The following is a 25,374-nucleotide window of genomic DNA, read 5'->3' on the forward strand; positions in this document are numbered from 1 at the left end:
TGACGAGCCGCAACAGACTGTCTTCGTTGTGGGTTTGCCGGGGGCTTAAGTTGATCTCTGGGCCTCTCTTAGGTAGCTGCGGGCCTTCATCGGAAGCTGATAGGGACTGGAATATGGTGGGGCCTGGCTGAAGTCGGACTGGCAATGCGTTGTTCCTAGACCTTGTACGCCCCCCCCCCCCCCGGGAAGCCCACAACAAAGCCGTAGATATGGCTCTCCAGCGCTACAATACTACAATACAGCGCTTATTATCAGTGTGTACACAAAGCAAGGTGTATGCTTATGTTGAATGTCGTATTGTTCCGGACTCGCTGCCAAGTACCTGCACCTGCATGATGTGCAGCAGTACCATGGTTACGAAGCGGGGCCCAGACGAGAAGATCGACCTTGCCGATTGATATCGATCGATGAGCCTCCGAGTCTTGGGTATAAGGAAGATGTGAGTCGCTGCAGATGTCACCGATCGGCGCAGTCGAGAAGAGTGCTTGTTCCTTTCGTGTGGGTTTAAAGTTGACGCGATCACTGGCGAGGTTGCGATAATTGGACATGACGGGCACTTTACGGCATGGCCAGATCTGGGTGTATCTCGACAAGGCCCAGAGCTCGTGGAAGAACATTCAGCAGCAGCTGATGACTTGATGACGTTCGATCTCAGGATTCGAGGTAGCATCGAGGTAACAGACCGTATGGTTGCTCGACGCATTGGGCACACTTTCAGACATACAGGTATGCGAATAACCAGCAATCGAATATGAGTCGTTGAAAGACACCTCGGTATCGATAATCTGGTTTGAGGGCTGCTGTGGTGTTGGCGAAATTGATGTTGTTAGCGACTGCCCAGTGGCTGTGGTGTTTGGCGCTGATGGGCAGCGAAGGCAGGTGCCAACACCACGCATGGACTCACCTGCCTCGAGAAAGAGCATGCATTTCTTGGCATCCGACCCTAGTTACAGTCTCAGCTCGCAGCATCTCTGACAACACTCTCCCAAACCCCCTTCCAATCCGGCTCTCCCCCTCCATACCGCGCTTCAAACGCGCCCATCGCCAGCCCGCCCAAGAACGGCCTAACAACCCTATCCACCAGCTCACCTCTTGCCATATCCAGCACGGTCGCACCCTCTTCAACCTCCAGCGCCCTGATCAATGGGTCCAAGAACAACCTCCTCAACGGCTCATCACCAGCATCTTCATTCTGCACAAGCGGTGCAACAAGCGGCGCACCCGTCTGACTCAGCACCTCACTGATCTCATCTGCCAGGCTCTGCAGTGCCGGCGGTGAGCTTGGCTTATACACAGCATCAATGGTATCGGTCAAGAAAAGCCATTCGATAAGCTGGAAGTCATCTGGGTCCAGCACAACAAGCTGGTCAAAGAGCTTGCAGGCCTGAATTATGCCGGCGTTATTGTAGTGTTCTTTATTGGGTGCATCGGGGAGGAGGGAGGAGAGGCTGCGTGTTAGCTCGCCGTTGACGACCGGCCAGACGGCGGCTAGGTGAATGGACGAGGTTTTAAGGATCACAGAGCGCAGAAGCACAAAGACATCTGCGCGGGTCGCGGATGAAGGCGATGATGCGGGCGTTGCGGTGAAAAGCTCGACGATCTTCTCCAGGATTTGGGGAATGGTGGGTGTGAATGCGTCTTCTGGGCTGGCTAAGATGAGAAGTGAGACGCGACGTAAGGTCGTTTGTGCCTTGCGATCAGCCTCTTGGCGTGCTGATGCAGCACCGACGCCAAACATGATGCCAGCTGTTGTCGGTGCTGTCAATCGTGACAAGAGTTCTGGCACACGATCCTTGTCGGACTGTGTCCATTGCGACAGGATCGGTAGCCATGCGTCCTGCACCAGACCGACGGACGTATTGAAAAATCTCGAGTCGTTAAAGGCATCGTAGATGTCCTTCTTCAGCAGCTTACTACCCTGTGCCACTTTCGTCAATTGGTGAAGCAGTTGCAAAGTGTTGGCAGATACATTGTCCGGGAATGACTTCGCTCGGAAGGTAGGACCAATGACTGATGTGGAGATGTCAGAGACCACCTTTGTGACTCGGTCTGTGTCTGCGAGGACGATAGGCAAGTTCGGTACGATGGATGTCAGTATGGCCACGATATCGGTAGCTCTCTTGTGTGCGTACACGCTTTTCGTTACTGATGTGGTTTTCGCATTCGGTGCTGAGTGATCTATATCTTGCGCGTAGCCCATAGGACGGGTGGTGAATGTTGCGGTCAGAATGCGTGAGAAAATGTCCTAAAACGTGTCAGATGAACAACTGGCAGCTTTCTCTCTGTGCAACTTACCGCCAACTCGCGCCTCATCTTTCGCTGCTCACCAAATGTCGTGTTGTCAACCTTCTGACCAATGATAGCGGTGAATTCAAGCAGACTCGGTAGTATTTGACGATGAGGTAGAGGATTCGCAAGCACGTCGCGCAAGAACAATGTACAGTCTTGCCATATCTCATCCATTGCATCATCCTCGAGTGACCTTGTGTACTCGACCAGGAACGTGACGAGATCTGTGTCTGACAGGTCAGATGTCAAAGTAGACATGCGGTTGGGGTCTAAAGCGTTTGGGTCTGTGCGGCTGTACACAGCGTTGAAAATTGCCGGAATAGTTAGCTTCGGCCTTGACCCGTTCAGTACGTTCAGCAGCCCCATGACAGCAGTCTCGTGAGCGTCTTCTTCAATCGTCTGTGCCCAGGACACTGCTAAAATTTCGAGACACTCTAAGGCTTCGGCAGCAAAGAGGTGTTCGAGGAGACGTCTTGCTCGATTGCGCATTCGTAGTGAGGTGTAGCTGAAGGATGATATAGAGGTAGGGTCTTGACGTTCCTGTGTAAAGCCGCCCCACGACCATATAGCGAAACAGATGCGCACAGTGTCCTGGAAACACAGTAACACCGTAAGCCTACTGTTGGCTGTTGGCGTCCTTGTCTGATTAGCCTCTGGTGCAAAGACACCAGAAACTACGTTGCTGAAGAATCCCTGAGGGGCCTCTGGCGATTTGTTGGCGGATGCTTGGGTCTCCTGAACCATCAGACGATCGTGTGCCTTAGCCAAAATCTGCTCTAGGCCATTGACTAGAGAGATAAGTGTAGTCTCCGGTGACTTGCCAGCCAGCGCTTCATGTCGTGCGAATGTAATCTTCAGTAGGTCGAAAGTATTATTGATCTCCTTGCAAAGGCATTCGACTAAAGGGAGCAAGTTTTGGAAAATGGTGTCGGCAAACATAGGCAACACCTCGATGAGGAACTGTACCCAATCATCGAGCACGAGTCGACTGGATGGCGAAGAGAATCCGAATTTAAGGCACTCAACCAATTGGGGTGGAGGAGGTATAGACGGTGGTGCGTGATCTACAGAATCTCTGTTCAAGGCTAGTGACAGCCGCGATCTATGAGCGGCAATTTGTGGTGGTCTCAGTTCCTGTGACTTCTCTTCAGGAGGCTGCATGAGACGTATTCGAAGCGCGGATAGGATTGCACCGAGCAGAAGGCTCTGTAAAGTAGGCACCGCGGTCCTCAGTCTGACCATGAGCGGAACCTCAATCTCTAGATCCCTCAGAGACGGAGCGAATGGACTCTGGTAGATTTTTGAGATAATAGAGATAGCTATCCGATGCAATTCATGGACATGAAGCTCAAGGACTGCATCAGCGATACCAGCTTGGATTGACAGGGCACCAAGACACTTTCTGACAAACCACTCTTGCAGGGACATTTGACCAGGCAATGTCGTGTCCCAGGCGGCAGCAGTCTTGGCCAACGTTGCCCAAGTGAACTGCGAGGGACGTTTCAGTATGTGAAAGATATGACTCAGATAGTACAGACACTCTCTGGTGTCGTCGCCTAGGCTTGCTGCATGGGTTGGCTTGGGATTGTTTTCAGGCCTCAGGTTCTCTATGGCTTGGAGACATTGCAGGGACTGAAGGTGCACAGCTTGTACCTCAAACACTCTGTTGAGAGTCGGCAGATCGAGCAGCCAGCTCTTCATGAAGGTGGAAACCTCCGTGCCTTCCTCGGCAAGGGTGTCAAGCAGAAGCAGGAGCGGTCGAGTAAGTACTGCGTGATACGTCGCCGGCGAGAAAGTTGGGGTTGGCACAGACATTCCACTTGGGCGTCGTGTCACACTTCCACGCTTTTCTGATTGCAGGCTGAGCTCATGCATGGTGTGCGTCCAGAGAACTGCGAAGCGCCGGCCATAATCTGGAATTGATGCAGTACTGGAGCCCTGCTGAATCTGCGATGCGACGATCGAGGAGATAGCTGCCTCGACCAAGCGGTCAGATGGCGAGATCGAGTGCAGTTGCAATATACACAAAGTAGCTTCGACATGGTACTTTGGCATGGTCGGCGACAAGTAATGCCATAAACATGCAATCAGCTGATGAAAAAGCTCAGATAGATTTGGTGCAGAGATGTATGGCTGTGACGGACGCGCGACTTGTAGAGCAACAAGGATACCAGCAGCAGCACTCAAGTGCGAGAATGGCACGCTGGTGATCAAATTTGATCTCGAGAGGGAATTCTGGAGAACAGAAGAGAACTCAAAATCGTCGATAGCGCCCAGGTCCTGTGTCTTGACGATTAGATTAGCCAGGATCTTGGATGGCAGCTCCGGCGAGTGCGACCACCCGTCTATTTGAAGTGCAGTCAGCGTTATATGTGAGGCCTGTCGTAAAGCGGCGCGGCCCACCACCCCAGGTTCGTAGAGACGTTCTGCTGACTCTAGCCCAGCTTGAGCGTCTTCGTAGAAGTTTGCTATCTGCTGCAGCACTTGAGTTCTCGAGGTACCGAGCTCAGTAGTGGTGTACTGCGCATTGGGAGCTTGCTCAGCCCTCAACGCTCGGTCAGGTACGATTTGAACAAGAGAGTCAGCAGTCTCGAGTGCTAAGGCGATGACCTCGATATCAGGTCTCGAATTGCGATCCTGGGATACCTGACCGAGTGAAGTCAGAGTAGCAACAATCATCAGCGGCATATGATGAAGTAGCATGTCCTCCTCCTTGAGATTGAAGCGCGCGAGAATAAACTTGGCAAGCTTCATCTGTTGCAGTGACTCTTGCTTCGATCTGGAGCCGTCCAAGGATGAAGTGACCAGCTGAGTCAATTTGCCCCAGATGAGACCGCTGTCAACGCCGTCGAAGAATGCACTGGCGCTTCTCATGACCTCGTCAACTTGCTCTTTGGTTGCATGTTCACTGTAGGACTGAACACTCTGTAGCGCAGGCAAGAACAGCTCGGGTACAATCAGGCCTCCAACTTCCCAACGGTCCATGAGGGACAGACACACTCGAAAAGGCCTTGCGCGCTCGACAGCTGTTTTGGTTTGTCGATTGATCATCTTCAACACGCTTGTTGTCAATGCAGCTAAACCGTAGCGAGAGAAATAAGCAGCGTGGACGGTAGAAGGGTCTGTGGATGTTGCGTTGTGTCGCTCTTGTGTAGGCGACTCAGCCCCCTCGCTGTTCTCAGCGGTCGAAGGGTCCGGTCCAAGAAACCATGCCCACAGTCTTCGATTCAGACTCATATCTCTGCGAGACACCACACTGGCAGCAGCAGCTACAAGGCGCTCAAGGTCTGTCTTGCTGATGCGTTGCTGCAGGACAGGAGACTCGAGTGGGAGGTGACTGACGATTAGATCCAGGAATCCTCTTTGAATTAGAAGCTGCGGATCTGAGAGACCTGACTCAAAGCATCGAATCAACAGACCTGGTTCTGGGTGTACAGCTGCCTCAGCCTCAAGAGATAGGCTTCCGCTTTGCATGCCATTCTTGGGAGCTGGAAGACCAAATTTGGGCAGTCGACGCGTCAGAAAAGCAAGTGCGCCTTGTCTCCTCGAGGCGTTGGTTATACTGGCGAGGAAGAAACACTGCCAGAAATGAGAGGCATGGCCGTTGTTGCTCTTCGCGTCTACCATGTCATTCGTCTGATCTTGCACAGCTCTGCGCAATTTGTCAAGTGCTGACACCATGCGTTCAAAGTCCTCGCTCGTCTCATCTTCCAGGCCTGGTAGTAGAGACAGTACTATAGCTTTCAGAGCTGGTCTCAGCGCAGCGCCGTCGAGCTTCAGGATGTGGTCCTCAAAGATGGAGAGAAATATCGGGCGCACCGAAAGCGAGGCGAACGAGAGTGTTGTGGCGAGGCCTGGGAGGTAGAGGGTCAGGTCACGGGCAAGCGGACCTTTCTGGGCCGTTGGTCAGCTTCTGCCGACTTGGGTCTTGAACATAGACATACTCCGATTGTCGAGAAGATGTAGGCATAGACCTCAAGGACCTTCTGGTGAACACCTGAGGGCAATGCTGGATTTAAGCACTGCGCTAATCGCAGTGCGACTGTATCGCTATGGGGGATGACAGGGGTCTCGGAAGGGTGCGCTTGCAAGGCCTACACACATTCTCGAATAAGCGCGCTGCCATAACAGGGTATCAAGGAGCAATTGACCTTCAACAGGCGCCCCAGGAAAGAGATGTAGTCTGCCCATTCCTGCTGCGCTGTGTCCCACAGGGCGAGCGTTCGTTCAACACCGAGTGCATATCGCCGAAAGGGTTTGTCCTTCTTGTACAAAGCTGACAATTTAGTCAGCCTGCCTTGCTACGCAACAGCGTGTGGATGTCATGTACCGTCTTCTGCAGCGTTACGCGTTGCCCGTGGTGCTGGCGAAGAGCGCCCCGAGCCTGGTGGTGAGAACAACTGCAGGTTAGCAGTGGAATCAGCGGCCATTCTGGGTCTGGCAAGAGGTCGAGTGTCCGTTCAGTGTGCTGTCTGCACGGGACATGTCGTTGCAATACGATGTTTGTATGGTGTACAATTGCTCGTTGCCTGTTGTCGCGCGCTGGAGCTAGCATGCTCGGCGAATGTGAAACAAAAGCGCCGACATTCGTTACTCACATGTGCGAAAGGAGCGACCCACGACTCCAACATCAGCAGTCGCTCCCAGACCCTGCCCCATGACTTGACAGAACCTCCTGACGGGCTTCATGGCCGCCCGCGCACCCCATGGACCAAGATCCCTCGGTATGATGTTCCCGCGACCGCAACGCCTTCAGATGCAGCTAACCACGATGAGGCCGCACAAGGCCACCCTCCCCCACATCATGGCCACTGTCATGGACCTATATACACCGACCCTCCGCCCTCCTACGAAGACGCGACTCACTCCTCGACTTCACCTCTCCTTGTGGGTTCGCCTCCAGACTATGGCGCCTTTCGAGCCTACGTCGACCCATATGAGTCCTCTGAGGCCAGCACTGAGGGCGACGACAACGCACAGTACCTGTCAGAGCGCATAGGTCAAGCGTTTGCGTTCGTGATACTCTTGGGCATCCTGTATCTATTCTGGAGTATCGTCACCCAACCTGACCCGGACAACCTCTTGCATGTCTATGTATGAACCAACGAACTATATCCCTGGAAGGGCCCAGGGATACCCCGATGACGAGACCCAGGGTATGGAATGGGGGGATATGCTTGGTTCATGGTAGGCGACTCTGGCGATAAAGAGGAATCGACTGGTCAAAGGGCTGGCTTTTCCGTATGTTATGCCTATTCGATGTCTTGACTGGTGGTGATATCAGTTTGAAGCAATCAGAGCCTTGCCGTATCTGCACCACTCAACACTCATATGGACAGTGGACGGCACACATGTGCGTGCGCGGAGAAGAATTACACAAAGCTGGCGGTGTGCTTGTCAGGAGGCATGCCAGATCCCAGCTATGCTCGCATAGAGTTGGCGGACGTGACGGAATACATCATACGCATGCCCAAGGAATGTCATTGTCTATTTCTTCACCTACACTCCCACGCAACATGCTCAACATCCATGCATGGCGCAGTCGACTAGTGGTCTTCGACTGCGCAGGCGCAGCACAGCATAGATACCCACGTTCCAATCTGCCATTGCACGATCGAAGGTTTGCAGATACGTTAGCTCTCTCCGACTGTTTTGTTTGGCCGATTGATCGTGCACGCTAATTGTTGCAACATCTTGATTCTTGACACCAACATCGCTTTGTAAGAACCATTATCGGCCTGTTTACCACCGAGCGCTTACTGTACGCTACTCAGCCCTACCAGGTCATTTACGTCCAGCATCCAGCAGTTGATTGCGGAGGCCGTCCGGGTCTCACAGCATGTCAGACGCGCGACTGGCGTTGGTGCTTTTAGTGCACGCCTCTTACGCCCCGTGAACAACATCGCGATCAAAGATAATCGCCCTGATTCTTGGTTCTTTCGTGTGCACTGAAAGCTTGTCATGACGATCGCATCCCCACTTTGAGGCTTCTTTGCGACACAGCAGCTCCTACAGCAGCTTTGTCGATCTCGGCCTCCCCGAGCAGAGATCTGCAGTCTTTGAGAGCCCTTCCCAGACCTTCACGTCGCCTATAGACGGGCCGACCAGGAAGCTGGTATTACTTTTCAATTCCTTTAGCTTGACTCTCGCGGCAGCGCGAGCCAACCCGCCACTTTCGGCAAGGCGAATACGATGGTCGACCGTTTTGGGCGTTGCTTAGCACTGCAACTCTTTGCAAGAGTGGGGTTTCGCGCTCACTTCCGCCACAACTGCGCGTCGCTGGGCGAGTGACAATAGAGAGCGCTAGCTTAAGTACTGGTTCTACCTGCTAGGCGAGTCAAAATCTCACATTATCAAGCGCTGTGGCTGCAGATTTCGTTGGTCTGTTCGAATTGTTAGAACCATGTCACTGAATCACTGTACGATAAAGCTGAGGTGTTAATGCGCATGCAAGAGCAGTAGATCAATGGGTAGTCAGTCTTCAATTCAGCGCCAGTGCTTCGCTTCGAGCAAGCTCATTCGATCCGGTGTCTAAGTAGAGGCTCACGGTGTTATGCTTTCCAGCGGCTGACACTGTGGTGCTAGACGGCTGAGACGCCGATGCCTTCACCCGACTGTTTAGAGCCAGTAACCTTACAACAATAACGGTACTTTGGGAGGATACTATATAACTTTCATCAACAGACTACCAGTGAAGCAGATTAAGGCAAAGGCGCTGAGATACATTTGAAGACCGCTATCTCACTGTAGCTTCTTATTCCGTTAATGTGATATTGCCAAGTCTTAGATTACGCATGTAAGATTCGGTGTGTTGGGCAGAGTACCAAGACCAGAGTCTCCGACATTTGGCGCTACAGTGGTACAGTATGTAATCTACATCTACTATTGGTGTAGTCCGACGCAAGCTGACTGACACAGATATGCATATGCATCCGCATCTATCTCACCGCAACCTGATATCGGTCCGGTGGACTGTGGCTTGCTGTATTTTTTTGCACAACTCGTGCATGCCTTGTTGCCAAGCTGGACAGCGAGGCATTCGCTGTCCGCTATTGGGACATGAACTATGATATATGCAATTTGAAATCTGGGCCGGTTTCGAGTGGGTCAGGCAGGATGGGTGCTTAACCAGGGTCAATCACGGCCTCAGAGCAACTAGGGAAGAGGTCAATATTTGGAGAGAAGAACTACTTTCTATGAAATTGTCTGGTCGCGCATACTATGCTACGTCAAACGAGGGTATTATAACAAACGAAACTCTACACCTACCACCTATTATTATCATACTGTCATCTCGGTCCACATTGATAATGCCAACGCCTCCATCACCGCATTCCTGTACCAACACCATGCTTACACTTCAATTTCACATACCCCACCACTTCAAACTCTTCTTCAGTCCACCTGGCGGCTTCCCTCCAGGCGGTCCACCGCCCCTTACTCCCCAGTACCCCATACGCCCCTCGACCTCATCCGCACCTCTACACCTCGGCTTAGCGTGATCTTCAAACGTGCCTGTCGGCCATATCGGGATGAAGCACACCTCCTCATCGCCACAAGCTCCACACTCCTTCCAGCTCGTCCAGCCCAGCCACTCCACCAGCTCAGCAACAACTTCAATCGCGTGCTCGGCGTACACGGCAGAGTAAGCGGAATGCGGCGCCGGGCTGGCTGCGATGCTTAGAGAGGTGAGCAGCGTGTCACAGATCCGCGTCCCGACTTTGTGTAAGGCGCGATGTGCGAGAGGAGGGACGGAGCCCGGCGGGATGCTGAGTAAGGGGAGAGAGGGGACGATTTGTGCGACGCAGCGCTCTGTTTCGCGCGTCGTGTTCCTCTCGCCGGATATGAAGGGGCTTAACAAAGCTGTGAGATACTGCGCCAATTGTTCCTTGTCCTTGCGGAACGTGCGTATGGTGGTGATGTGGTGTAGCGGCGCGGAGTAGCGGGCGACTGCCATGTCGGCAACAGCCTGCCAGTCGCGTCCCGGATGCGCGTTCCAGTCCTTACTGAGTATGAGTGAGGTAACGTCGTCCTTGACGTGCGCCAGATCTGAGGGTGAGACGTTTGTGAGCCGCGGCATACGCACATCGGACTGCACATCGTTCTCCCACACGCCTTTGACATCGGGATATGCGTACACGCTAACGAACGCCCCGTAGTCAACGCGCACCCGTCCCCCGCCGATGCCGTGATACCGACTCGCAACAGCCTTTGTGTATTCCCACCCGCCCATTGGGCCCCTTCCTTGCTCACTGGGATTGACACTTATGACATCGGTGCGTTCCAAGTGTGCTTTGAAATCGCAAAGGATGATTTCGAATCCGCCCTCCAGTCTGATCACGCCGTCGATCTTGCCTTGCCAGATAGTGTTCGCAAGCTCACAAAGACCTTGAGCGCGCGCCATCTCGCCGCCCATGGGCCCGCGGGGGTCAGAGGAGGACAGGTTGAGGAGAAGGAGGTCCTGCGTGTCTAGGGTTCCGTTGGAGGTCTTTCCCGCCGACAGTCCATCGATGTAGAGCAGGTGCAGGTCGTGGCGAGGTCGGTAGGTGTGCAGGTAGCCGGCCTTTTCTTGGGGTACAAAGGGAGGGGAGTCGGTGAGGGGTTGCTGGGTCTCACGTTTCAAGGGTAGTCGACTTCGAGACTTGGGAGAGCGTAACTCGATAGACTCAGCATGCTCCTTATATTCCTTGTTCCCGTGACGCTCCAGCGGGGGTGGGCCAAGGTGGTCGTGATATTCAGGCGGATGGGGACCACGGTGATCGGGTGAGCCTTCGTAGTGGCTGTGGTGTTCTGGGGGAGGTGAACCATGATGATCGTGATGCTCAGGCGGAGGAGGGCCATGATGCTCAGGTGAGTCGTCGTGATGGTCTCGGGGTGGTGGGCGGCGGTGCTCAGGATCCCATGGCCGTCTTGGTCCCTTGTTTGGACGCTCCTTATGAGGAGGAGGAGGATATGGCTTGTAGATATGACCTGGAGGTAATGGCGGCGGAGGCCTGTGTTCACGGTGTTTGCGCGATCCGCGCTCGTGATCTGCGGGTGGAGGGCGACAATCAGTACCGTTGCATAGCTTATGCTCAATAGGCGGCGGAAGTCGATGATGCCCGTGACCTTCTTCATCGTGCGGTGAGCGGAAGTCTGGCCTGTCGGGGTGTTTATTGTGGTAAGGCGGAGGGGGTGGCCCATGTCCATGTCCATCTTCGGGCCTACGCTCGTGCTCTGGCGGTCCACGATGCCTCCAGCCCTCTCCATCATGCGCGACCTCATCTACGTCAGAATACTCTTCAGTAGGAGGTCCTTCGCCCGGCGGTCCTCCTTCACCAGGTGGTGGTCCTCCTGGTCCGCGTCGTCCCTGTGGGCGCGCAAAAATGAGCGCATGCTCTGGCTCGAAGGCAAGCCATTGCATTCCCTTGATAAAATCCGGATCTGACGTGCCATGGTACAATTGCGTATCTTTCGGCACAGTCGCGAGGAACAAAGACATACCATTATGGTTGAGGCTGCCTCCCCATTGGCGCATCGAAGAGTGGATCGCATTGAAGATGTGGTTTGCATTACAGACTGTGGCACCGCTCGAATTCGCAAAGGTTGGGCTGAATAGGGCGGAAAGCGACAACAAGGAAATGGGCGCGTTGCGATGCATCTTGACTGCAAGTGAGAGCTGTACGCTGCTCACAAGCGTTGAAACCGAAACAAAACAATCGCTGAACAGACTCGAGAGGAAATAGAAGCAGAAACAGAACAGCAAAAGGAAGCAAGCCTTACCTACGTGTGCGTATACGCGGCTCTACGTGGACAAATTTCTCGCGACGTCCTTTCGAGCTTCACTTACGCGGCCTCTGGCGAATGTGATGGCGAGCGATGCTCGAATAGGCTACGGTCGTCGCACGACCTGATTGATAAGATCGTTGGAATCTATTGGCTGATGTGGCCTGGAAGCAGTTCCGTTGCTGACTTCTACATCTTCGACTTCTTGCATACCTAAGGTACTAGAGTCAAGAGTTTGAAGTCGCGGTCTTTCGTTATGCAAGTGAGCAGGACGACATCCAACATCCTCAAGAGACGATCTTGCGGTTCAACATGGTCGGTCCGATTTTGTTGTACGGGCGGGTACTCTTCCGCTTGAGTGTAGCTCAAGAAGAGCTGAGGAGCGCGTCAAGCGCTAAAGCACGGCCGTGTACGCCGGCTACTGTGCCACATGCAAGCGTGTACCTTGCTGAAGGCCGATGAGAAGGAAGTCGTGCAATGGAAAGACGAAGCTTTTCCCGTCACGGAACAACCTTGAAGAGCCGGTTTTGTGCACCTCGCCCCGAGATGAAGATCTCAAGAGCAGGTCGGAAACAGCAGACTGCGCGAGAAGATTTTTATCCGCGTTAGTTTCCATCGCAACAAAGAACTGGGCAACGAACTAGTTCGGCGGCTCTCGCTTTGTACCGTCTCGTGCCGCCCGTCAGTTTTTATGCTGTGGCTAAGGCTGCTAAGCAGTCAGTGGAGCTTCAATAATGCACCACGCTGATGTTGAGTCAGTTATCGTTCGATGGCTTCCAATAATGGTTCCGGAGCGTAGAAGCTATGGAAGGATTGGATATGCCAGCTCGATGCGGGTGTAAGAGCCACCGGTTTTAGTTGTGACTCGTGGATAATCCTCCTTGGTGTCTTCGGCTCGCGAGTATTGCGTGATAGGAGGACTGTCAGTCGGCGAAACATTGAAGAAATTGTGGACTCAGTGACCTGCCGGGCCTGGATGCAGAGAATCGTTGTGTGGGCGCGTTCTGCCTCCAAGGGGCGGCCGGAGACGGTGTTCGCGACCGCCGACCGGTGCTTCATTATTGGCCATGTTGCAACGCCAACGATACGAGAACCCTGACAAGTCATATGCGTGGTCAATCGTTGGTGTTGCAGATGCACGTCATTCCATACCGCTGGAGAGGACGTTCACATAGGAGGCCCAGTAAATCGCATTGCCTCCCCAAAACTGTTAGACACCCGGCCACAGCTTGTAGAAAGCTGCTCCCTGCATGTCACAGTCGCGTGTGACACTAGGATCATCGCCGAACATGGTGTAGGATTCTTTAAAATTGCGCTTAGGATGTTGGAAGGGGACAGCGCAAAGTGGGGGGAAGTGGGTGATGGCGTTCGACCAGCCTGCAGGCCCAGAGATCGTCTTGTTAGACACATTAGATACGCTATTTCACTACGCTAACGCTTAAATTGCCGAGTTAGTCAGTCACGAGTGAACCCAAGCTCAAGAGACAGTTGCTACTGTCAATTGACGACGTGCATGATGCAGGCACTCAAATTGGATGTCTGACAGCTGTAACCTCAGGCGGTTGGAAATTCCCGTGGGTTGACTATTGCACGTGTGTGTTCGGGGAAAGTCTTTGTATGTGGTGAGCCTCGCAGTATGATTCCTATTACGGTATCCATGGCGTAGCGTAACCATTGCTGCGGGTTTCTACCACCCCTGATCACTTTGCCAGTGAAAGTCGGCCGCCGAAGGTCGCGTCAACGGCGTATTCACAGCGATGACAGGATTCCCGCCCTGCACGGACGCCGTCGAGCTTAAATCTAAAATCGTCTCTCCAGCCATGCCGCTTCACAATTTGCTCCTAACATCCGTGAGAGCTTGCTGACCGTTTGTGATGTAGTCGTGCATCTCAAGTATAGAGTACCAACGCAATGCCCCAGCCCCCTCATGTCCAGAACAACCACTGGTTTCAGAATAACAAAGAAGAAGATTGGCTATGAACCCTCACCACAGTGCGGCACAAAATCGCGGGATGGACCCGTTTGGGCATGCGCAAAAGAGGTCCAATGGATCCTTATCCAACGTATTATTCCTTCCGATGCGGTACGGAGAAGATCTGACTGTGTTGTTGTCTTGGTCCAAAATAACCGACCTTCCATAGCCACCACCACGTTTGCCGTGCACGGTGCCCTCGATCCGCAGTGCAACTTGTATCCACCAGACGGGAAGAGACTCCACGATGCTCGATACAATAATGAGCTGCTTCAAGCGGCAAGCGCTTGTGTGCGCGTCTGTGTGTTCTCGTATGATAGCGGGCGGGCCGGCGGTCCCCTTAGTTCGCAGCGTATTCTGCTTTGACCACCTAAACCGGTGAGCTTGACGGAGCAGCACGCAGCTACATGCAGGCACCACGGAAACACACACCCGTGGCTATGATTCGCCGGGCGCATCCCTCCACTTGGAGCATGGCAATTGCAGGGTCTCGACCATTCAGGTTTCGGGTGGAACCCATATTAAGTCAGCCTTGTTCGTAGAATCAGGCCCCCAGCTAGTACTTTGTGGGTCCTACACCAAAGACCATATGTGGAAAAGATCATTCGGCAGAGGCAGTTTCGGCACGAATTTTGATCTCACGAATGCCGGCGAGAGAGGCGTCGTCATGTTGAATAGCGCTCCAACTTCTGTGCTCATGAGTGGCATGGTGCTGATCTGAGAGAGCTGTGAGAACTGTACGGGCGGAAGACTCAGGAGACGAAATCGAGATCGGAAGCAAATGAACAGAAAGCGGAATGACATGGCTTTGGGCTAGCTATTCTAGGCAGCAGCGCCGCCGTATGCATCTATCCACATTATGTCCCAACAGAGTCTACCAATGTATGGGTGTATAATATCTCCACAAAAGTGATGTGAACGCCCGGGCATGTAATGCAGAATGTGCAGCCAGCCGGCGACTGCGGGTATACAATTGAGCGAATGTTGAACGGTGAAAAGCGAGGGTATCTTGAATCGTTAGATGGCGGTAGACCAGCTACACAGGCGTAATGGTCATCGCGAGGGCGAAATTTGCAGCTTTGTCAAATGGAAACGATGGGAGTCGTGCGGGTTCGTTGTTGGCAGACCGTTTCAGTTGGCAAGTGAAAACGTAAGAGGCACAGCGATCGGCAATGCAAAAGCTTTGTTCTCAAGCTTCGTTACGATGCCGACGATGACTTTCGAGAAGCTTTGTGGTGTATCCTCTTAACGTGGTCTCTCTGTGAAACATAGTCAGCGTGTTGCTCGGCCCAATGCAGTAAATGGGCAAGTCGTACCATATTGTCGACCCGACTGAAGACCCTGTCACATCCAGCCCAGTCGCACAAGACGCCGGGGTTATGCTTCGCCTCGTGTCGTGCTAGGTCTTTTTTGCTTGAGAAGCCTCCACCGGTAGCTTGAGGGCACTCTGCGTGCCTGCAAAAGAAATTTTTGCTATGCCTTTTGTGATGCTTGCGAAGGTCGCAGCCCCGAGTGAACACGGCTCTTGATGTGCACCCTGGATAAGCGCACGACCATGTGCCGTTATTTCTGGGGAAGCCATATGCTCGAAGGTCTGGTGAGCTCGGAGATAGTGAGCGCGGCGGTGTCCTCTCTGACGGTGGTGCGCTTGATGCAAGTCCCATTCCAGAACTCGATGCTGAGTGCGATCTTGATTGCCGTGGTCCAGCGTAGGACTGTGGCAGGAGCTGAGAGTCTGACGCAATAGCAGGGCCAGCGGTCATGCTCGTAAACGGAGGGTAGGAGTATGACGACACTGGTGGTATCTGCATCGGCTGAGAGGACCACGGGCTGTGCGGTGGGTACGGGGAATTCATGGCTGGTCTGTAGTGTGGTTGCGTGTAGATGGGTCCGTTGCTGGGGAGAGTCGTGGCTACGGGATTCGTCATCTGGTGAAGATGTGGTGAAGAGTACATGATGTTTAGAGGAGATTGACATGAGCTGAAGGGCGACATCGCTCCCATGTTCTCTTCCGGTGCAAGTAGAACCATGTCTACGTCCGGTGAGTAGTATGACATGATCATGTAAGCGACGTTGTGTGGGATTGGCAGGTGTTGAAGGTGTGTGGTGACGGCTAGACGAGGAGAGCTGCAGGTCTTTAGGTGGTCGCCAACCGAAGTATATGTGGGATGGAAGTAGTGTGAGAGGAGGCCAGTGCGTCCAGACGGAAATCCTAATGAAGTGAGAACGGTCGAGTCACTGGCACAGACCCAGCGTACAGGGGAGTTGATTCCCAGCAACTAGTCCGGGATGTAAGGCTCTAGTCTGTGAGCGTTTCAGGGGCCTCTCCGCAAAATAAGGCTGAAGCCCTTGGACCTGTCGCAGCAAGTGGCGGGTAGTGGCGGTGTTGAAAGTCTTGCAGTGCCTGGTACAAGATGGGTCCGTAAGATTGAGCCTTACTGTCACCAAGATAGAAACTGACGGAGACGGGTAGCCAGACGGAAAACGCTATCCGCTGCAGATCTGGGGCGCAGACAGAAGCTCTAGCTTTTGTATGTCGACAAGGTCAGCATCATCTCACCCAGATTGCATGTACTCGATAAATAGAATCAAAGCTAGTTGCGATCTTCCAAGTGGATAAGTTGGCTAACGCTTGTCGCATTGTGTTCTCAATACGTTACCGCTCCAAGGCTGCTGCCTCCCGGTTCAGAAGGTGCATAACCCGTTCACAAGTGCGGTGGACGCTCGAGTGAGCCTTGGGGCGGGTGGGCGGTGCCAGATTCCACCCTAGCGCTGGTGTCTTCTGCGGCTTACCAGGGTAGGTCTTCTGGAAGAGAAGGCTTCGTCAGTGAGCATTTCGCTTGGGACAATTCGAGCGCACATATCAGCGAATCAGGAATGCAGTGTCACGAAAAGCCTCGCTGTTCCCAACATCGTGAAGGATTTAGTCTCCGAATACAACGTTGTCTGGCGTTGTACCCCAGTGCAGCCACTGCCCGGACTAGTCGCACAGTGAGACGACATCATAGGCGCCTGCACGTGAAGGATGGGGAGTACCAGCATCTACTTCCAGAGCTTTGGCCGCGGAAAGTGATAGACAGTCGATCGCAAGCATACCGAACGTACTGTCGGTGTGTGCGGGCGGGTGCGCTTGGGCAAGTCGCCTGTCGCGCTGGAAAACATGCCGGGTGCCGGCCCCGGTCAGAAATTCACGGGTTCAGGTTCATCTCCACAGCGTCTAGCTTAAAGCTAAGAATAGCGTCGAGCAACTGAAAGCCGCCCTGCTTCTAACTACCTCGAGAGCCATCAGTCTCTGACTCAGAGTCAAGGTCGTTGCAACTGTCGCGACATTTTCAGGTTGTTATCCGACCCGTCACTCGAGTCTGTCTGGTCCCTAGCATGCACTCGTTCTACCGAAGGCCGGGCACCTGCGAACTCAATGCCAAGACGGCTTGACCTCTGAACATTGGAATTGCAAATCAACAAACGTGTCAGTCTCTTTGGTCATCACACTTGCTACGCGCAGGGAAGCAAAGAGCCAAGGAAGGAATATGGCCAAAGAGCGTGCGTCATACTGGCCGGCTACCTCACATCACTCACCTGCCAATCCCATCTCAGCGAGCACCCAAGATCGGATTCGTGCATCTGCGACCGCTCTAAGTGGGCTGAGCAAGCAATGGTCGTCACGTCACTGTCGACTTGACTGCCACTTCTATCTCGCGCACATTGCTGAAGAGCTGGACTGACCGGTGCTCGCGTCGACATCATCTGCATTGGAATGATTCAGTCCTTCTGGCACACTATGGAGTGTAGAGCCTCATCACTGGAGGTAAAATTTGGCGACAATCGACGCCATAGCTCGCATACACATAGCTCTAGCCGGTACCCTCCAGCAATCACTTTGCAAACGTGCGCCACATTTTGCTCAGCGTAAGGGCAAGTAGATCCGATACGTGGAGCAAGGTCGAGTTCTGGTCAACAACTGCACACTGGCGACTTGCTGTGCCTATTCCCGCACAAACTACAGCAGCTATCAAGTGTCAACTGCACCTCCACTCTTGCTGAGTTGGCGAGAAGCGCCGTGGAGATTGCGCATCAACAGCTGGTAAGCACCAAAAAAAGAAACATTTTCTCTTCACGCAAAAGGCCAAATCCTGGGGCCCCATTGGCCCAAGAGTCGCCGGTAGTCGCGTCCAGGGTTGGTTCTAACCCTGCAGCACGCATCAACGATCACGTTGAAATGCACTTCAGACCGGCGGCTGTACTGGACGTTTGAAACGATTAAAGCTTCGCTGAGCCAATCTTCATGGTTCGACAGCATGTGGCAAAATCGTCTAAACTCTTCGTCCTGTGATGTAATGACCGTTCTAGAAACACCTGATCAAAATTGCGCACGATTACTACCGCTCCACACTGATCAATATCGAACGCCTGAGCGACTGCATCGTCAAAAATGCTTTTTCCAACGTATAGGCTATCCGAACATTTACCACAACGACGTGCTACAATTTCTTGTCGGACATAACCCTGGTGCAATGCATCGTCATATCCTGTAGGTTACGGCAACTGCGGCGAGCCTATTCAAGCCGCATAAATTCTAACCGCTGCCGACTATCGGCTACTGTATACCGTTCCGAGGAGTGCTCTCCAATCAAAATTTCGCAGACAAGAGAGTGTAGCTGGGCCAACGTCCAACGGAGCTCGACACAGAGACTTGCAGCTGTTGGGCGCCTGAAGTAGCTCCAGCCCCAGAGACTCGGAGGATCCCAAGGCGCAGCCCCCAGCCTCCGGTGAAGTGCATCGCCACAATACCGATGATCCATGAGCATGTTCCACGGACAGAGCAGGTCTACCCTGGCCCGGGCGACAGCGGCTTCTCTACCTTCAGATAGGACTTGTGGGTATGCCATGCAGAAGGTCTCCACTCTTTCATTAGACAATCGTCAAATACTTCGAGATGAAGGAGCACTCCGGTAATAGACACAGTGCAGCACCCAGTCCCAAACTCGGCCGGGTATCCTGCCAATGTCAGACATATCAAAGTCAGTCTTGACAGCAACTTGGTATTGAGGTGGGTGACAGCAAACGGTCTCACTTCACCGTGTCATTGCGGTCTCTCGGTGGGGCACTGAAGATCACAGGAGCTTGAACTTATATTCACTAAGAGTTTTGGCAGTCAGACCCACCAATTTGAAGCACATCAAGCCCACTACCAACCAGCCTCATTTCTCTAGCCGCGACACCATATACTCTGTTCCGAATACTTGGGACGTCGAGAAGAAAGATCTGCATTCCTCCTTCTAGAAGGACATACGCGACCTCAGTCACCGTTTCTACCGCAGCTGTGACAAGAGTTCAAAGCTCATCGGAGACTCAGGCTCCAGAGTCTAGAGTCATTGATCGCGGCTCCAGCATACCGACTATGCTGGCGCCGCGCTACGACACTACTACAACAATTTTGTCGAGACTTGGCAATCAATTAGACACCATGGTCTCCACTGGCGAGTCTATCTTGGGTGGCTCAGGGCACCGTTCAAGTAGAAATACACATGGTACACGCGTTGACAAGACAAGTTGGGGAAAATCGATGACTGGGCGCTCTCTGGCCTTTCCGGTCACAAAGTGGAAGTCATCGCCTTAGTGAGGCTACTGAGAAGGAAGGATAATCAGGACCGTCCGCGGAGTGGTTCCTGCCAGCAGTGCAGGGGTCTAGCGAAACTGGAAATTGCGGCTTGCAGTGACGGGAGACTTTATGTGAGGAGACGTATCCGGAGGATCGAAAGATTGAAGAATCTAATCTTCCAGCCCGTGACTTCAGGAGACTTGCGACTCCCGCCAGCCATCGCCCCTGACACGCATGAAACTGAACAAATTGACACGCCTGAAAGGGAGCATGTATCATAAGTTCAGACTTCCTACAAAGTACCTAAGTATTGAGATATCAAGATCGTTCAAGAGATCTGGTTGCATTGTAAACACCTCGTCAAGTCACTTGGGCTTCGCTCGATCCGTTCTTGTACCGCTGTAAATGGGCACCGCCGCAGAGATGGTACAAAGCCCACCAATACACATGCCTCGAGCGCGTTCACCACCTTTACACTATATTTCAGCGCAACATTCCACAGAGTTTAATCGTGAAACTTGCTCACAAGCGATGCAAGTACTGAACGTTGTGTGGAACTTACCTGCCGTACAATACAACCTAACACTGTAGCCCTCCTATATCACCCTGCGCCCCTGTAGTCATGATGAATATGTCTTGGGTGACCTTAAGCTTAAGCTTTGCGTGTTTAGCCATCGTCTTCTGTTGTCCTGAATATTTTTCAGCATACGCAACCTGTACCACAAGCTTGTCGTGCTTCCTGCTGAGTTCCTCAAAGCTGTCTCGAAGTAAGTCGAAATCTCGAAGAAGGTGATTATAGCTCGTCGTCTGATAAGCAACATAGGGACAGGCTTTGCATGCCCGCTCATCAGACTATTTGGAATGTCCACCATACACTCCTTGGGCTTTTCGTTCAGGGCGTCGCTATGGAGGAAACCAGCACTGGCCCCGAAGTCTGTGTGGAGCTGGACAAATAGCCGGCGGGTTAAAATGCCATCTGTCACTTCCTTGTAGATATCATACCAACAGCGTTCAGTGGTGGTCAACTTCGAGACCATTGTACTTCTTCACAAATGGCGAGAGCGCCTCGAGCATGAAGTCTTTAGTGACCGCATCCATAAGCTTATCAGCCAGGACGCAAAGCTTGGCCATCAATACATACCACTCCTTCCAGGACTTCCATGAAATCCTTGTATAGGAGTCATCAGAAGGGGGCATTTCAATTGCCTATACATGTTAGCTTTCCCACGCCGAGAATGTCTGTGCACTCACTTGAAGCACCTTCATGTATGCCGCAAAGAATTCAATCTCGTCCAATCTCGTCTTTGGGCAGATGCACAATGCGCTCCAATGACTTTTCCAATCTCAGTTCAGTGTATTCCTGAAGAAATCGCTGCGCGTACATATCATGTCCTGGTGAATGCATTGAATTGGGGCTGCCCACCAACCGCAGCACATATCGTTAGCGAGAAGAGGCAGCTATCGTTGTCGGCATCAGCAATGCATGGCCGAAGGCTGCACATGCTTAGAAACGCACGTAAAGGTCGACGACACAGCTTGCTCAAGCTGCTGTGAGTACATTTTTGCAGTAATCTCCTTGGTGGTCGTGCAACAGGACTGAGTCTGTTGATGTCCTCTCGTGCCCCGACGTTTCGCTTTTATTTGCACCCGAGGACACAGTATCCCTACTGAACAAGACCCTTGCTATCACTTTAGCTTTCTTCGAATTCGCTGGTAGTCAATTCATTTACTAGGGATTTGACTGTGTGCTGTGGGCATGCTGATACAATCGATACCACTAACCAATGGCCCTTGATCTACCGATGCAACAAGGACGTGCTCCTGAGGAGAGTCGGGGATCCCGAGTTCGTTCGATAAGACTCTACTCCGACTCCGAATCCACGCTCAAATCATACAGATGCTCTGTCTTACTGGACACCTCTGATGATACCCTGGTTGAAGAGTAGCCCAAGAGCTGGCGAACCGGGTCTCCGTCTCGAAGTATGTTGCCCAACAAAAATTTGAATGACCAGGTCCGTATCAGCTATTGGGCGGGGACAATGCAGGCTGAAAAGATTCCATAGGATTGCCGAGTTCACTCAACTCAATACCTCGAACTCCTCGGCGTCGCAAACCCGCTCCCCCTTGGACTTGCGCCAGCACTGCTGCCCTCCGCCTTCCTATCCGCCCACGTCCTCCCAGCCTTGATGACACCATCCAACTTCTTAGCCTCCCTGACAACATCTGTGAAGTACGACTCTTCGATCATCTTGTCACTCAGCCTGTCACGGTCCTGCAGTGCGCTCAGGCAGAAGAATACCATGTTGCCGAGAAACACATTAGTCTTGCGCTCGACCTCAGCGGCGATTTCGGTGGCGTCGAGTTCCTCGCCATCGCTGCCGAAGAGCTTGATGGTGTCGGTGGAAGCATCGAATTTGACGTATGAGATCGAGGACTTGAGGCAGAGCTCTGCGATGACAAGGCCAGTGCGGAAGATATGGATGTGCTTCGAAAGGTCGCGCGCGTCACGGCGGATCTTGTTGGATGCCAGACATGCGTCCAGGGAGCGCGTTGTCGAGGCATTGCTGGGTGTCGCTGTTAGCATCGAGACCCAGCGGTTGTCGGCGGTGCGGCGCCAGCGGATGTTGTTGCAGTCCAGGGACGTGAGCCACGGGCTACCGATGAGCCGGAATGAGGATTGCGCAATGCCGCTTGCAATAGAGCTTTGGTCTTGTGGGTAGAGTATTTGGGAGCTGAGTTGTGTGTGTTGGTTCTTGAAGAGAGCCGACAGAGGATCTTTCCATTCAAGGTCAGAGAGGAGGTTCCTTTGCGGTAGGGTAAGTTCAAACCCGTCGGAGCTACGCGAGGATGGCTGAATGTAGCATTTGTGGTTATTGTTCTGCCTCTGCATGAGGCTGGGTACCGCAGCAGCCAAATCGCTTTGTACACGTGTAGATCCGTTGACAGCCTTGATCTTGACCGGATGTACAAGCACCTCCTGCGACTGCCCGTTTAGTGATATCAGGAAGGCAAAGTCGCGTTCGCGAATTTGAGGTACCGATAGACCGATGTGTATCTTGTCACCCTGACCAGAAGCTTTATGTAACATCTCGGCATCCTTCTGGGCTGAGAACGCATCGAGAAGCTTGTTCTGCACCGAGCTCACCCTGCCATTGCTGACCCTGAGTACGATCCGTCTACCGGGTAGACGCTTGATCTCGGAGAAGATGTCTGGGTGTTCCTTCTCGAGGTAGTAGTCAGAGAATCGCTCCAGCATGGTCATCTTTCTGTGCAGTCGTTCGAGACGCATCTCAAGGTCATCTGCCCGGCCGAGAACACTCAGCACGAACTTGCGTGACCACGAAGTGTTACGCTGTATCCTTTGGAGGCAGTCTCTGACGAGGAACTCGTCTATACGCCCATCGAGAGGCGCCCTGCCCGGCCGAGCGCTCAAAGCACGACCAATTATCAAATCGACGTCGCGCTGCATGGTCTTGGAGATGATCTTAATGCCGCCTAGAGTTGATTGTATGCGTTCACAACCCATCTTGCCGAACAAGACTTGCAAGTAAATAATCGGACGGCGTGCTTGGACATCGTACTTCTTTTGCCAGGTCTGTAGAGAGATCTCGGCAGCGTCTACCCCTTCTCTAAGGTCAAACAGTCGATCCGATAGGCGCCTCCATCTGTGTATCTGGCCTGCAAATGTCTCCAGCGTTTGGCATAGAGTTAGCAGCCCTGATATAATACCAATGACTTCAGCCATGGCTTGATAGTAGGCTGAGAGTGAATGCGTTGCACACTGACCGAAGGTTCGTGGTCAAAGGTTGGGTTGCGGGAAGATGCGCAGAGTGACAACGGCATGGAGAGGGGACAATTTTCTATGAACTCAGATGCCATGGCCGGACCGTACCATTATAGATGGCAGCCTCATGATCCTGACAATCAAGGCCAAAACCTCAGCTCGCAAGAAACTGGTGAACAATGGTGTATTGCGATTGGATGTAAGCAAGTCGTGGCGGTGGCTGAACACCAGTTCGTGATGCTCAGCCCTAAATCAGCCCCCAATGGCCCCCACAACATCACCAGATGCTTGGGTGCCTAGAGCGAACTGGTAATGATGCTGATGGAGTGGCACGGGTCGGAACACTTTTTACGTCGCGACAACATCTTTGGACCCCACCTGCCAATAAAGCAGGATGAGAAGGGTGTAGTTGGGCGTTTACGTTGTCGCATAGCCGCTCTGTGCGCCCATGTGCTCAGCTCGTTTGCTTGATCATAAGTGTAGCGAAGCCGTCAACTCGAAGTGAGGTCGGGCCTTTTGCAATCACTTTCAGCCTACGGCAACCCCATTTTGAAGAATGGCGAACAGTCCAACCGATTCGCTTGGTGTCAACGAGCTGCCGCCTCCCCCAAAACAGCAGCGCTCGCGCTCAAGCGGCTACGTTGACACTCTTGCAGAGCAAGCAGAATGGGACAGATACGACCGAGAACGCCAAATGAAGCGTTACCGAGAAGGCTCGCGACTCAATCCCACGGTCCATCATCGCGGTCGATCTGACCGTCTCTGCGTGCCTATCTTCGAGACGGGCAAGCGACCTCGCTCAAACGAGAGATCTGAGCAACAGTGCAACGAGTTTGCGCGGAATTTCAAGATAGAGGAGGTCCGTCCAAGTCCGGAACCGGTATGCAACTATGATCTTAACACTGAACCGGTTTTGCCAAGCCAGCTGCCCACGAAGTATGAGTGGAAACCGCAGCAACAGTCGCAAGGAAAGCCGAAGATCAAGGTGCAGATCCATCAAGATACTCCGACTACCTTTATGGTGCCATCTACATGCACCCCAAAGCGCAGCCCAAGTGCGAGTCCGAATTCACCTACTGCACATCCAGAGTTGCAATTTCAGTTTTCGATGTTGCAGGCGAAGCTTCTTCAGATAGAGACCACATGTCTGCCTTACAGAGACATCATGCCAGCGGATCCGCGCGATTTGACCTTCGAGAAGATTATCGATCGCGTGGATGGCTTTGCGTTTGACCTGCACGTGTGGAGCCAGGTAGCAAATCTTGATGGGCTTGCGATGGTCGAAAAGAGTAGGAGGAACGTTGCGGACGCCGCATCACGCAACTTGAGTCGATTAATCGAGCGAGTCTCTGACTTGCATGTGGCATGTGCTACAGCCAAACCCAAGGATCTGAAATTGCCTCCACTGCCTGCAGTCGGCGACGATGAGGGCGAATGCGGTTCGTACGAGGATGACGATGGCGATGGGTAAGAAGACCTCAAAACGGCAAGAGGACGAAGTCGGAGCTGACAAATGTTAGTGAACTTGACGATCCCACAGAAGCTCCAGGTTTTGTCATACATACATTGCTCCACAGCATTGAAGTACAGATCCAGACACTGAAACGGCTGACCCGATCATTGCAGGAAGCAACTCCAGGCGCGAGGGAGGAGGTGATCAGTGTTGCGAGACTTGTCGAAGAGACATCGCAGTTCTTTGGCTCAGATACTGCTCTAAAGCATCACTCAATCGACCCAAGGTTCGCAGGTCGAAAGGCACTAGACGAAGCACGGGCTTGTGCCGTGTAGTGCGTATGTGAGGGGAGTCCGTATAACATGATCTGTACAACAGTGTTGTGGTGGGTGGACGTTGATCCAAGGGCTGAGCTAAGTCTCGATGTTTGGGTCCCTGCGTGGATGGCCAAGAGCGTCCAGTTGCTCCTTCCTGATTTTCTTCTCGATAAACAAATAGTCATTGGGTAT

General features: G+C 52.9%; 7 protein-coding genes across 7 annotated transcripts; 3 read left to right on the forward strand and 4 right to left on the reverse strand.

Moving 5' to 3' along the window:
- Window positions 1-829: 829 nt before the first annotated feature.
- Window positions 830-6,847, reverse strand: M421DRAFT_146930 (uncharacterized protein). The gene is made up of 5 exons (XM_033587537.1): window positions 6,620-6,847; window positions 6,441-6,565; window positions 6,234-6,383; window positions 2,296-6,183; window positions 830-2,245 (listed from the first exon to the last, which is right to left on the reverse strand). The coding sequence occupies exons 1-5, from the start codon at window positions 6,717-6,719 to the stop codon at window positions 956-958; spliced, it is 5,553 nt and encodes a 1,850-aa protein (XP_033449367.1). The 5' UTR covers window positions 6,720-6,847; the 3' UTR covers window positions 830-955.
- A 148-nt stretch (window positions 6,848-6,995) lies between these two features.
- M421DRAFT_4924 (uncharacterized protein) lies at window positions 6,996-7,389 on the forward strand (the record flags this gene model as incomplete). Its single annotated transcript, XM_033594769.1, has 2 exons — window positions 6,996-7,013; window positions 7,066-7,389. 2 exons carry the CDS (start codon window positions 6,996-6,998, stop codon window positions 7,387-7,389), a joined length of 342 nt encoding a protein of 113 aa, XP_033449368.1.
- Window positions 7,342-8,008, forward strand: M421DRAFT_147018 (uncharacterized protein). Its single transcript, XM_033587539.1, has 2 exons — window positions 7,342-7,530; window positions 7,581-8,008. The coding sequence occupies exons 1-2, from the start codon at window positions 7,453-7,455 to the stop codon at window positions 7,968-7,970; spliced, it is 468 nt and encodes a 155-aa protein (XP_033449369.1). The 5' UTR covers window positions 7,342-7,452; the 3' UTR covers window positions 7,971-8,008.
- A 1,647-nt stretch (window positions 8,009-9,655) lies between these two features.
- M421DRAFT_61602 (uncharacterized protein) lies at window positions 9,656-11,692 on the reverse strand (the record flags this gene model as incomplete). Its single annotated transcript, XM_033595897.1, has 2 exons — window positions 9,656-10,900; window positions 11,558-11,692. 2 exons carry the CDS (start codon window positions 11,690-11,692, stop codon window positions 9,656-9,658), a joined length of 1,380 nt encoding a protein of 459 aa, XP_033449370.1.
- A 3,080-nt stretch (window positions 11,693-14,772) lies between these two features.
- On the reverse strand, window positions 14,773-16,529 carry M421DRAFT_420344 (uncharacterized protein). Its single transcript, XM_033592446.1, has 2 exons — window positions 15,343-16,529; window positions 14,773-15,285 (listed from the first exon to the last, which is right to left on the reverse strand). The coding sequence occupies exons 1-2, from the start codon at window positions 16,081-16,083 to the stop codon at window positions 15,226-15,228; spliced, it is 801 nt and encodes a 266-aa protein (XP_033449371.1). The 5' UTR covers window positions 16,084-16,529; the 3' UTR covers window positions 14,773-15,225.
- A 5,182-nt stretch (window positions 16,530-21,711) lies between these two features.
- On the reverse strand, window positions 21,712-23,373 carry M421DRAFT_61905 (uncharacterized protein; the record flags this gene model as incomplete). Its single annotated transcript, XM_033595923.1, has 1 exon — window positions 21,712-23,373. The coding sequence occupies one exon, from the start codon at window positions 23,371-23,373 to the stop codon at window positions 21,712-21,714; it is 1,662 nt and encodes a 553-aa protein (XP_033449372.1).
- A 298-nt stretch (window positions 23,374-23,671) lies between these two features.
- M421DRAFT_147115 (uncharacterized protein) lies at window positions 23,672-25,301 on the forward strand. Its single transcript, XM_033587541.1, has 2 exons — window positions 23,672-24,879; window positions 24,933-25,301. The coding sequence occupies exons 1-2, from the start codon at window positions 23,969-23,971 to the stop codon at window positions 25,198-25,200; spliced, it is 1,179 nt and encodes a 392-aa protein (XP_033449373.1). The 5' UTR covers window positions 23,672-23,968; the 3' UTR covers window positions 25,201-25,301.
- The last annotated feature ends 73 nt before the right edge of the window (window positions 25,302-25,374 follow it).

The sequence above is a fragment of the Didymella exigua genome (genome assembly GCF_010094145.1).
Source record: "Didymella exigua CBS 183.55 unplaced genomic scaffold M421scaffold_12, whole genome shotgun sequence".
Classification (NCBI taxonomy): Eukaryota; Fungi; Ascomycota; class Dothideomycetes; order Pleosporales; family Didymellaceae; genus Didymella; species Didymella exigua.

Coding starts and splice junctions, on each gene's coding strand:
- M421DRAFT_146930 (XM_033587537.1), bottom strand. CDS start 6,719: ATGGCCGCTGATTCCACTGCTAACCTGCAGTTGTTCTCACCACCAGGC. Junction 6,566..6,619: donor GCGTAACGCTGCAGAAGACG/GTACATGACATC, acceptor CTAAATTGTCAG/CTTTGTACAAGAAGGACAAA. Junction 6,384..6,440: donor TCCTGGGGCGCCTGTTGAAG/GTCAATTGCTCC, acceptor GAATGTGTGTAG/GCCTTGCAAGCGCACCCTTC.
- M421DRAFT_147018 (XM_033587539.1), top strand. CDS start 7,453: ATGGGGGGATATGCTTGGTTCATGGTAGGCGACTCTGGCGATAAAGAG. Junction 7,531..7,580: donor GTCAAAGGGCTGGCTTTTCC/GTATGTTATGCC, acceptor ATCAGTTTGAAG/CAATCAGAGCCTTGCCGTAT.
- M421DRAFT_420344 (XM_033592446.1), bottom strand. CDS start 16,083: ATGTCATACTACTCACCGGACGTAGACATGGTTCTACTTGCACCGGAA. Junction 15,286..15,342: donor TCAGTCGGGTCGACAATATG/GTACGACTTGCC, acceptor TATGTTTCACAG/AGAGACCACGTTAAGAGGAT.
- M421DRAFT_147115 (XM_033587541.1), top strand. CDS start 23,969: ATGGCGAACAGTCCAACCGATTCGCTTGGTGTCAACGAGCTGCCGCCT. Junction 24,880..24,932: donor GAGGATGACGATGGCGATGG/GTAAGAAGACCT, acceptor GACAAATGTTAG/TGAACTTGACGATCCCACAG.